The following is a 12,750-nucleotide window of genomic DNA, read 5'->3' on the forward strand; positions in this document are numbered from 1 at the left end:
AATGTAGCAAAATCTCTGCCAGAAGACACACTGTAAATTCTAGCTTGTTAGTAGCCTGGTTCCAAATTATTTTTAAAAAACAAATGCTAACAGTCATGTAGTTACAGCCTCTAAGGGAAGCTCTAAGCCCAGGGCTGGTGTCCCAGAACCCAAACCACACACAAAAAAAAGGGAAGGGAGAAACCTAACCAGTCTCCTGGCAGGGACGGGGGGCGGCAGGAGTGCCCCCAAGGAGGCGAGGGCTGCAGCTTGCAGTAATCTGTAAATGATTGCTGGTAAAGTCTGGAGGCTTCAGGCTGGATCTGTGTTTGTTCCAAAACAAAGCCAAGGAGGACGGTGTTAATAAAGAGAGATTTAACGGAGGGCAGTGCTTGGAATAAAGTGGGCTCCGAAAAGGTCAAGTTTGATCAGTCGGAGCAGATTACAAGGGCTTTCGGGGGCGGCGTGCAGAGATGAGCGGAGGCTGCGAAGTAATATAGCGCGGGATTGATGCGGGGGGTGGAGAGAAGCCGGCAGCGGCGCTCATCAGTCCTAGAAGGAGGAAGAGCCGCGCGGGGCGCCCCGTGGCGCGGGCCGGAGCCGGGAGGCGGTGGCGGGTCCCTTCCCCTGCACCCACCCCTCACCCCGCCCCTCGGATCGCGTCCGCCGCCGGCCGCCTAGACAATGGTTTCCTTAATCTCTGACTTGGATCCACTCAAAGACTGGAAAGTTTTAAGGTAGGCCTGCTTTTCTCGCTCGCCCATCGCCGCTTCAGTTCAAGGCCAAGTTCCTCCCCTCCCCCACCCCAATTAAGGAGCGCCGGAGGCGCCGCGAACCGCCTGCGTGGGTTTCCAGCGACATCGCGATCTGCGTGTGGGGAACGCTGGGTTTCGATGGGGAAACCGCTCCCCGCCGACGTGCGGAGCGAGGCGAGGCGCCGGGCGGGGGACAGGGGTGCATTTTGATGAGCGAGTGCCCAGTCACACTGCAGGGACCCCCTGACACCACTCACTCCCAGGAACCCGTTCTCACGTTTATGGCTGTGTTTTCCGCGGCCCTGAAGGGATGAGAGGGGCCGGAGCAAACTTCCTGGGACTCCGGAATAAAAAAAAAAAAAAAAAAGAAACACGCACTTTTTCGAAAATGTTATCCCAGGTCCTCTCGTAGAGGGTCTGCGGACGCGTGTCCGCCTCCTGTGGCCTCTGCTTCTCCCCAGTTCACATTTGGAAAAGCTAGGGACACTCAGCTGACCTCGCAGAGTGGGCAGAATTTACGAAATGGGGTCTTTCTCTAAATGCTCCTAAAAAGGTGGACTGTGACCTTTGCGGCAATCAGTGGCCCAGGATGGTTCGAACCAAGGAGCTCAAAGTGGCAGAAGTCAGGTGTCCCTCCACCTGAGTGTCAGCCGACTCCTCTGAGAGAGTTCACAGTGGACTCTAGCTTTAACCGAACGCCAAATGGTATTTCCCAGCAAAGTGCTTTTTGTTGGGAAATGGAGGTGGTTTTGTTAAAAGTGGTTCTATACAACGTCGTGTTGTCCCAAATGCCTATCCCAAAATATGATTCCATGGGCACTAAACCAAGACCCAAATAAGGAACAGAAGTAGAAGTGTGTGTTGCTGGGTCTGCTTTTTCCTGACATTCATCTTGTATTGATTAGCCATTATTTATTTCTCGCTCCTGAGTTCTGCCCCTGTGTTTGTCTGCTTCTCTTATTTTTAAAAGCAATCGCATTATAGAAAAGAGCAAATAGAAGAAAAAATGGCCAATATCCATCTTTAATTTTTTCTTTATAAATTCTTGCATCTGGCTTCCTAGAACTTCCACATGTACACGTGTCGTGCCTCATATAGTATGCGCCTTTTTATAATATGCCCTTTTTCCAGTCAAATAGCAAACATATTTCAATGTTTCTGCCTAATTTTATAACCATTTTAATAGCCAGATAAAGCACCATAATGTTGGTGTACATTGTTTACTAGATTACCATTTGTTGAACATTTAGATTGTCTCCAGTCCTTGGTCTGCATTAACAACAACACAGTGAACATCTTTGTGCAGATAGCTTTTTGCTTTTGTTAAATAATTCCAAGGATTTCTAGATGAAAATGCTTAGTTTTATGAGTCTATCAATGATATTTCTTCGGTTTATAGGTTTAAATTTCATTTGTAATTGAGAGATGGCAAAGTATTTCTGTGAATGTCCTTATGATGCTGCCATTAGGATGAATTTCATTTCTTTAACTGGATTAGCAACCTGTTTCTAAAATTGAAATGCTTCTTAAGAGCGCTTTTAAAAAAAATTGTTTGTGTTGATTAACTTATTAATATTATTGCACGAGAGGGTAAGGCAAGCCCTAGCTCTAAGAATGTGTAATGATGGTTACAAATTTTGAAAATATAGCCCTCTAAAGACCGTTTCTGATAATGATCTTGAACCTTTACCCATTTAAAAATCAGTGATGATGTTGCCTTTCCCCGAAATGAATCCCTGACATAAGTGAAGTTTATTTTTTTGGCTTGTGTAAGTAAAGCTTCCCAAACTTGGACTGGCAAAGACGAACAGTTTTACATCCACTACTGGGGTATACTGGGCTCATTCTGTCCACACCTGCTCTTGGCAAGCATTATTCTGTCAGCTTTTTAACTGTATATAATCCTTTCCCAAGGAATTATAAAGGGGATAGTGTTTATGAATTGCATTTTAAATTCCTTAATTGTTTACAGTGAGTCATCCTTTTGGCTAATTCTGATTCAGTGAACCACTGAGTCACTGGCAGTAAGTCTCTGCCTAAATGGTATGATCTAGCGGGAGAATGAAGATGCGTATGCTCTTGTCATGCAGGGTCGTACGTGGTATGAGGTGTGTCAGTAGAGAACGCTTTAGAAATCCAGAGGTGAGAGACCCCTTCCAGTTAGGAGAGCTGTCACTGCCCTCGTCTGAGTAACAGATGAGCAGAATGCTTAGTCTTTAACAGCAGAAAGGCTATCAAAGCTGCATAACCTGGAATGTTTTCAGGTGTTTGCTCCAGGCATGTAACCTGGAGTTCTGCCAAACCTGCTGCTCATGAAAAGTGATCATAAGGAATAATTTTTGAATCTGCTGACATCATAATTTAGTGTTTTAACATGTGATCTGGTCGGATGCAAGTTCAGGTCATACACCTTTCTCAAGAACTGTATGTTTGACATCGTCCTAGGTCCCTTCTGTCAAATGGAAAAATCGAGGCAGGGAATGGTGCTGTTAGCTGTTTTTAATCTGACGTCTACCTTAAGGGGCATTTAAAAATCCTAAATCTCACCAAAAGAATCACCAACGATTTTCAGCATTCCCCTCTTCATCACTGGGAAAGTACAAACATGAAAGCTTCACTCCGAGATAAGAATCAAAATCAGCCAGATCAAGAAAAAAATATTCTTAGTGCACAGAAGAAAAAGGAGGTGATGATGTAGCAGACCTATGATAAAAAGAATGAAAGACAACGCTGGCAATATGATTAATACACGGTATAATGTTCATTGCTATTACTTGAGGGAAAAAAATATTGACGAGCTGGAGCTCTGAACACCTCACCTCTGCTTGACCCTCCCCAGCCCCTGCATCGCCTCCATGCAAGAGTCCAGAAAATCCCAAATCTAGTTTAACTCTCTCATTCAGAGACGAGGGAATTGAGCACAGAAGATGAAGTGATAGATGAGGTCACAGAACCCATTAATGGGGCAAGTTGTCTCCACGACCCTCCTCTTTAACTCCATCTTGTCCGCTGAGGGGTTTTGCTTGCCTTCAGTTTTCTTCACTTCTCTGCTCCCGCAATTTAAGACAGCTCAACCCAGACCTCTCCTTAGAGCTCCCAGACTTCTCAGCACAGCTAATGGAATGTCTTCAAGACGACTCAACCTCAGGTTGCAAACTGTATCTGTAATCTCGCCCAAGACCTGGTTCATGGCCGGTGCTCATAGGCGTATGAGTCACACAGCTATCCAGGCAGGTACTCAGCTGGAAAGCTACATATCCTCCCCAATCCCTCATTTTCCCTCTTAATTTCATCCACACTATCACCGGCTCCTGTCGATTTCACCTCCTAAACATCTACAGACTCCCCGCTTTCCTCCACCTTCCCTTGCTGTCATCTTGTTCTACTCAGAACTCTGTCTGACCTCCCAGCTCATCTTCCTGCTTCAGTTCGTGCTCTCAGTCTATTTTCTACACAGGAGCGAAAACACTTCGAAAGCCATAAATCAGATCCTGTGACTTTGCTATTTAAAGCCTCCCCTTTACTGTTTAAATAAAAGCCAATTACCTTCACCTACAAGACCCCATCTGACCTAACCCTGACGACCTCTCCAGCCATATCATCTCTCTCTCCTTGTGATGCACGTTGCTGCAGCCACTGTGGTCCTCTTTCTCTTCCTCAGACAAGCCAAGCTTATGTTGGCCCGAGGACATTTGCACAAGCTACTCCTCTCCCTGCCCAGAAATTTTTGCTATTCGCAGGGCGGGATGCTGCTTGTCATTCAAGTCTTAGCTCCGATATTACCTCCTCAGTGAAACTGTCCCAGGCCCCCCAATTTAAAATCATTCCAAAGTCACTCCCTGGCGTATCTCCCCGATAGGTTGAACTGTATAAAACTGCCAATATTCAACCATTTTTGACCTATTAAAATAACTCATTTTCACGTGGCTTAATTAATAGCCTCATCGTAGCACTTTTCAGTACCTGCTATTTTTATAAGTACTTATTTATTATCTCTCTCCCCTCATTAGAATATATGGTTTTTTTGGTTATCCGATATATACCCAGTACCTAAAATATTTCCTGGCACATAACGATGAATGAATGAATGAATGAATGAATGAAAAGGTCACTTTACACTCCTGAGGCCAGAAGCGTTATCTGTTTTGTTCACACTCTGACACTAGTATTTACCGCACTGGTGGTGGCGTATTATGTGGAATGAATGAATGAATGAATGAATGAGTGACTCATTCCCAACTCCCAGCTTAGTAACCTGTCTCCAGTTCCTCATTTCTGTTCTAATCAGCAAAGAATCTGGATTCGATAACATGGAGACTTTTTCAATTCTCTGAGAATATGATAGACACCTATTATTCAAGCGGATTTCATTTTTTCTGTATAAGAGAATGATCTAGATGGGGATTGACAGATTTCTTTTATGAAGGGCCAGGTAGTAAATACTTTAGATTTTGCTGGCCACACAATTTCTGTGGCAACTACTCAATTCTGCCATTTAAAGTGAAAGGAGTCACAATATATAAATGACTTAGGTTAGATGCAATCCAAGAAAACTTTATTTACCAAAACAGGTGGTGGTCTGGGTTTGGCCCCTGTCCTCTATTATCTAGGCTAATGATTTGACCAACAAGAAAATAGAAGTGTCTTTGGCAGATGAAGAGATGTTTTCAAATCTCATAGGACAAAGTGCATATCATAAAGTTGCCTCATTATTGGGGGAAAAAATTTTTTTAAGACCTTGATAATATTTCAAAGGTCAGAGAGGCTTTGGGTCATGAGCACTTTATCTCACAAAGATGATTATAGTTTGGAGAAAATTTGTGGCTTACCGCATCCGTTAAGGTTTGGATGAGCCTTCATGGTATAACGAAACATACTTTGGCCCATTCCCTTACCGAGTGTGTGAGAAACTGCCATTAATGAGAACAGCACATGCCGATGGAAAAAACAGACCAGACCCTGACATGTTTTAAGTCACTGCTTGGCCTCATTTCTTTCTTTTTCATTGCTTTCTCTAGCTCATTTAGGGGACGTTTCCCTTTCACATGCCTGATAAATCTCCTATGATGAATTCCAAATTCACAGAGGAAAGCTTACCGTGCCATTTTGAATGAATGCCATGTGTAGATACTCTTCGGCTCCCGTTACACGATATCTCAGAGGTGCTGGGAGTAGGGAGAGGCTATGTGATAGCTCTGTTGGTGTCCATCGAGGGTAGGTAGGCCAGCCATCTGAAGTTCAGGTATTCGTCTTCTTAAAGGATGACATGAGAATTATTAATGCGTTATATCTGCCAGGCATTATGCTAAGTGCTTTATATTTACTATCGCATTTAATCCCTGCAACAGCCCTATGAAATAGATGCTCCATTTCCCCAGTGGGGATTGGATTTTTCTAACTGAGCCGGAGCACTTAAGCAAGGATGCCATATACTGTTCTGACATACCACCTTTCCTTGGAACGCTGCTAACTTGACGAAGCATGTTGCCTTAACTATGCCCCAGATGGGAAAAATTTACGCCACATTTTTCTTCCTTTTCCCACAGGAAAGTCTGAAGAATCGTGACCTACTTACTACAGGGTACTTTTAAAACACCATTGCAGAGCAGGGGGGAAGTAGGCTGTGAAAATATAGACAAGATCCTATAATAATTCTCCAGGTAGAATGAATTACTATATATGTTTACGAAAGTGAATACAAGATCTGGGCCTTTTAAATAATTTATCGTATTGGAGAATAATCTATTTTTCACAAAGCGTGACTAATGGAGCACAGGACATAACTAACAATGACAAAGGTTATTATCAGATCACATAAAAATGCCATTGCATTTTCATTTTCATCTCATTCCATCATTCAAAACAACACAAAACAAAACAAAAATACCCTCCCGAGTTGTTTCCACTCCACTGACAAAAATAATCAATAGAAAAATATTCACTCAACAATTATTTTTTTTCTCCTCCCGAATGGGTCTGTCACCCTAGTGGGCTGAACCAGCAAAGTATCAAGGACAAAACCAACAAATCCAGATCACTAGAAATCTCTTTTTGGACAAACACAAGAAGAAATCACTCGCATGATCAGGTACATGTCTCCCAAAGGTCAGAGAGCGCACCGTGAAGTTATTGTCCCAAAATAGAGGAGGACCACCTGCCACTTTTATGCCACCATTTGGGAACGGAAAGCAGAATGTGCCACGCACCTTCCAGCACTCCCCAAATATGTGTTCAGGCTCGAAGCCCCAGAATACTAGTCACATGCCATCGGGTTTACTATAAAGAGAGGACTCGGCGTCCGGCTTCCTCCCTGTTCTCAGGCAGAGCCCCGCGTTCCCCTCCGCTCTGCATTTTAACGCAACAGGAGAAGGCACCTCAGGAAAGCAGCTAATCATTCTCCTTCAACTCCGTGTTTAAAAACTTCTCCTCTTTCCACACTCCAGAGTTTTCGTGAAGGCGAGCACGGTCTTGTTTACCACTGCGCCTCCCGCAGTGTCTAGTCCTGGCCCAGGTCTGCTACTTCCTTATGTCAGCTGTGAAGTTCTCACTGAACCTCGCATCCTGCCTTCCCACCACCCCCACCACCCCCAAAGGAAGGACGATGTTCTTCTCTTGAATGCTTATAGCACTGAATCGAAACCTGAGATTCTCAAGTGTAGGCGTGTATTGTCTCCTCTGTAATATCCAGGTATATTTTTCTTCCCCTGATAGGCTATAAACTCTCTGAAGATAGATAAGATAAGGTCCACGTCCGATTCATCTTCGTGTCTACTTGCATCCTCTGTATCGCAAGTCACTGCATTTTGCCCGGGTAGTATTTGAACAGACATCTGGACATTCCTCATTTATAAGGTGAGAGATTGAACCAGATTGCATCTGAGGATCCCCACCCATAAAACTAGGTGATCAATGCGAGGTAGAACAAAGAAGCACCCTCCCACAGGATCCCGAATCGCACTCAGCCATCCATGCATCCTTTGCCCACACCGTTGAGATTTTCTTGAAGCAAAGCAATTCTCTATATTGATCTTCATTTTGTTTCAAGGCTTTTATTTCCAACATTTCTGTAGAGTTGATGGACTGAACTACAGACCTGTTTTCAAATGTTCTGTCTCTGAACCAAGGCTGTAAGGTAAATCAGCAGTTGCGGGGACGAGCTCCGCTGACACGTACTGACACGAGCAATCACATGTCTAGTCCTGTGGGGCTGAATTTTGAAGTCCGTCCAGGTCGCAGGTGTTACCCTTGACCATGGCTTTTGGACTCCATTTTGTTTTTCTTTGCACTAGTTTTTCATTGATATAGAGACACAAATGCCTCAGCCAGAACAAAATTGCGAGAGGCCCATGGAAAGAGCAGTTTCATATATTTTATCATGTTTCCTGGCAGATAAGTGAAAGATTTTGTAAACTGGAAAAATGTTGTTTTCATTTCAGTTTGGCATTTACAAATGGAACGTAATGCTCCTTCTGAGCCTTGGCTCGTGACATTCCTTTCCCACCGTCATTGTCTTCATTATTGACCACAACAGCCATTGCCGAGTGTCCAAAAGCTGGGATGCTCTTACCCGCCTCTCCATGAAAACGCTCATGTTTAAAAGGTTCGCTCTAACCCGAGCTCCTCCGTGTGACTTTGCCTGACAACCCTATTCAAATTAGCCACCTGCCTCATTAGAACTTGCCCAACATTTAGTTGTCATTCTACAGAGATAGTTCAAATAACTCTTTGGAATGTGGGGTTTTTTTTAAATAATTGACATATAACATTATCTTAGCTTCAATATAGAGCACAATGATTCAATATTTGTATATATTGAGAAATGATCACCACAGTAAGTGCAGTTAACATCCATTACCATACATGGTTACAAATTTGTCTTGGGATGAGAACTTTTAAGATTTACTTTCTTACCAACTTTCAGATATACAACACAGTGTTATTAACTATAGTCTCCATGCTGCACATACATCCTCAGCCCTTATTTATCTGTTAACGAGAAGTGTGCACCTTTTGACCCCTTCACCCATTTTGCCCACCCCTCAAAGCCCCTTCCCCACTGACAGCTACCAATCTGTTCTCTGTATCCATGAGTCTATGAGCTGGGTTTATGTTTTGTTGCTTTTGTTTTGTTTTTAGATTCCACATATAAATGAAATCATGCAGTATTTGCTTTTCTCTGACTATTTTCACATAGGATAAGGCCCTCGGGGTCCATGCATGTTGGTGCAAATGGCAAAACTTCATTCTTTTTTTTGGCTGAATAATATTCCACTGTGTATTTATTCCACATTTTCTTTATCCATTCATCTGTCAGTGAATGCTTAGGTTATTTTCATATCTTGTCTATAGTAAATACTGCTGCAGTGAACAAGTTAGTGTTGTCATTTTCTTCGAATAAATACCCAGAGCAGAATTGCTGGGTTGTGTGTATGGTAGTCCTATTTTTAATCTGTTGAAGAACCTCCATACTGTTTTCCATCATGGCTGCACCAATTTACATTCCCACCAGTAGTGCACAAGGGTTCTGTTTTCTCCACATCCTCAGCAACATTTGTCATTTCCTGTCGTCTTGGTAATATTCTAAGAGATGTAAGATAATAACTCATTGGTTTTGATTTGCATTTCCCTGATGGTCAGTGATGTTGAGCACCTTTTTGTGTACCTCTTGGCCACCTATATATCTTCTTTGGAGAAATGTCTATTTAGATTCTTAAATTGTTGTTTTGTTTTGTTTTGTTTTGCTAGAGAGTTCATTATGTAGTTTGGATATTAACCCCTTATCAGCTATATGATTTGTAAATACTTTCTCTCATTCAATAGGCTGGCTTTTCATCTCATTGATGTTTTCCTTTGTTGTGCAGAATGGAATGTGTTTTTGATTTGCTGAACTATTCTTTTTAGTACAAAGTAACTTCCATAGAAGCAAAAACCCCATTGGAAGGCCCACTATGATAGGTTATTTATGAAATGTGCACATTCAAATGACATAAAAATGTAATTCTTTTACACGCAGGTGGGCAGGAAGACTGGGTGCTCGTAAATGCCGTTATGCTTAGGGAACCCAAGAACATTTGGGTCCTGATCTAGACCCCTCAGATACAAGTTTCCACTGAAGATGGAGGGACCAAGATGGGGCCCCTCAGTTTCTCCATCAAGGATTCTAAAATCCATCTATTTGGGAATCCATAGAGGGGCTGGAACAGCCTATGACACTTAGCCAGCCTTCTCTACTACTGCTAGTTCTTCCGCCAAACCCAGACCCTCATGGCCTGAGAGTAACAATGACAAACTGAATCACAGTAATAGTTTATGATCAAATGTGCATTGGTTCAAAATCCCAATATATGTGAACCTGAGAAGTTGGGCTGGACTGCTTAGAACACCCATTTTCGCCCTCTAGTCTAATCTAGGTTGTCCCAAACAACTTCTATTTTGTTTCACATTCAGTCGATTAGCCAGAGATTTTTCAGCTGCAGGTAACCAAATGTTGAATATTTCAGCTCTGTTTTACAATGATCTAAACCAAGGGTTGGCAAATTTTTTTTTCTGTAAAGGGACAGTTAGTAAATATTTTGGCTTTACTGACAAAACATATGGTCTCTGTCACAACTACTCAACTCTGCCATTGTAGCACAAAAGCAGCCAGAGACAATATATAAACAAATGAGTGTGGCGGGGCTCCAATAAAACTCTATTTGCAAAAATAAACGGAGGGCTGGATTTGGCGCACAGGCCATAGTTTGCTGACTCGTAGTTTAGCCAACAGACCGTATATGCGCCACTGAATTTTAGACCTTCCTGTGCCAAGAAAGCCAGGACGGCGATAGGGAAATTGAACCAGAGAAAGCAGCAAGAGAGAGTGTTTGCCCAGATGCTGCACGCTGACCTGACCTAAGCTCTACTGGGCTTCAGCCCCCGGGAAGAAGCGAGTGTACAGGAGCGAGGGACGGGTGGTTGGACTCTCTCCCACCCAAGCTCGCCTTTCGCTTGGCTATGCTGAGACGAGGAAGAACACCACCTTTTAAGGAAGACCCAGCACGTCCACTCACACATCCTTAACAAGGATCTGGACTCTCATGAAGTCATAGCAGGGCTCATCCCACTGGGGAAGGGGGACAGATCATGAAATGAGACCGAGGGAGGGAAGAAAACAGGGTCCTTGAAAAACCTGCCCTGCAAAGACTGTAGGAATTGTGGAAGGAAGGCAGCTGGGATCATTTATTGCCCAGTGCCCAAGAGAGCCAGAAAATGACTTGTGAGGAAATAAAACTTAACTCTCTGTGCCTTTGGTCTGTATCCACAATTGCTGCCTTCATTACCACAAAATCAACCTCATCTTTAGGATGTGGTCACATATTTTATTATTAAACAAAAATAAAGGTCATTCCCGGATTGAATGCTAGATCGAAAACACGCACGATCACAGCAAACACAGAGATTTAGCATCTCATCGAAGCCCCCATTTCCTGCTTATAACAGGTACCTCTTTGCCCCCACCGTGATGGGCCATTCATCACAATCACTATGAAACAAAAATAGTGTTTTTGAAGAGATACAGGAGTAAGACCTGGCCCTGGGCCAAATGAAGAAACGTGGCTTTTCCCAGCTTCCTCCTGCCTTGTAAGGCTCTTCAGAGAGACCATCAGTGATAGCTTCCTGTGAATTTAAACTAACCTAATATGACTTTAGGGAATTTAGAGTTTAATGCTTACTTCCAGCTATGCAGCGTGGAATGGGGGGAGGGGAACAGGAATTCAGGATGAGAAGTTTGTCGAGGCTGTCCATAGCACTGAAATCGAGCCCCGAGGTTCTGCCTGGAAGACCCGAGTCAGGAGCAGACTGTGAGCTGAGTTCCGTCCTGGCTATGAGAGCTCTCCACTCTTGAATCTTAATAAATTACCACTTCACGATAAATTGCCCTTAAATTACTGGATCGAAAGAGTCAGTCTCCTTTGTCAAAGAACTAGAATTAGACAAGAATGGGGCTTCAGAAAGATCATCGGAGTGGAAAGTGGTTTAAGGCTGAATTTATTTTTTAAAGACTTTAATGTCATTATAACTTCTTCCCGAATGACCACAAAAACTGTGTTGGGCACCCGCTCTACAGGCGGCCCAAATTCCAATCAGGTCTTCTCTTGGCTGCTGCCTTTGTCCCCCTCTTTACCCCACTGTCCCCTCCTGGAGCAGGAGGCAGATTTCACCTCTAAGCACCTGGCATTGGTGATGAGGGGCAGGAAGTGACAGGTGGTAATAGTGCTGCCTAAGGCATAATTTGCTCAAAGAATATTTCTGTGAGTAAGGAAGGAAAGGGTCTTTATTTTCATCTTTGAAAGAAGGATGGGTGCATTTGAGGAAAACAGCTCCTGAGAACATATATTTTGTTTCATTAAAAACCAGTGACTGAGTTGGAAAGTAAAACCTGTGTCCCTAGTCCCCAGACGGGTATGTGCCTCACTGTCTTCTTCCTTTGCAGAAGGCAGGCGACAAAGGTGGTTTTCCATTTACTGGACGTATCTTGGCCACAGCTCTTGAACTAGTGTGTTATGCTTTTGAAACCTGGTTTTAAGCTCTGTCTGCAATCAGGCAGAGCTCTCTAGAGGAGAAAGCTATATTAAGCTTTAAGCTTTAATTCTCTAGTTAATTTTTGCTCTTGCCTCTATAAAATTGGTTTCCTCGTCTTTTGCTTATTCTCGGCAGCTCGCCATTCAGTATCAGTTGAGACCAGCCCAGTTAGATGGGGATCAGAGAGAAATATTTTGCATTTAAACTTCCAGTATTATAAAGTAGAAAAAGAGAGAGTAAGAAGATTTAGAGTCCTGGACTCTATTTCATACCTTGGGTTTTTCGCCCTGGTAATTGGCTTAAATCCCTTCTTTTTTTTTTTTTTTTTTTTTTTTTTGTCAACATTTTTTCTTTATAAAAACAGCAAATGTTGTTTAACTTGTGGTAACAGCATTCTCCCACATAGATCTTTTACTTTCATTGACCCTGTAACTGTATTTGCTTTGAACTTTAA

The 12,750-nt window shown here is 43.1% G+C and overlaps 1 protein-coding gene across 3 annotated transcripts in view; it reads left to right on the forward strand.

Moving 5' to 3' along the window:
* Positions 1–204: 204 nt before the first annotated feature.
* The window catches only part of LOC112475630 (CUGBP Elav-like family member 2), a 404,363-nt gene continuing 391,817 nt past the window's right edge, over positions 205–12,750 (forward strand). Inside the window, exon 1 of one of the 3 annotated variants that reach the window (XM_025043408.1) lies at positions 205–716. In XM_025043408.1, coding sequence (XP_024899176.1) covers positions 664–716 — 53 coding nt within the window. In that variant the 5' untranslated portion in view covers positions 205–663. The remainder of the gene's footprint in view (positions 717–12,750) is intronic. The other 2 variants (XM_025043406.1, XM_025043405.1) reach the window with 2 other exon arrangements.

The sequence above is a fragment of the Pteropus alecto genome, unplaced genomic scaffold (genome assembly GCF_000325575.1).
Source record: "Pteropus alecto unplaced genomic scaffold, ASM32557v1 scaffold11, whole genome shotgun sequence".
Lineage (NCBI taxonomy): Eukaryota > Metazoa > Chordata > Mammalia > Chiroptera > Pteropodidae > Pteropus > Pteropus alecto.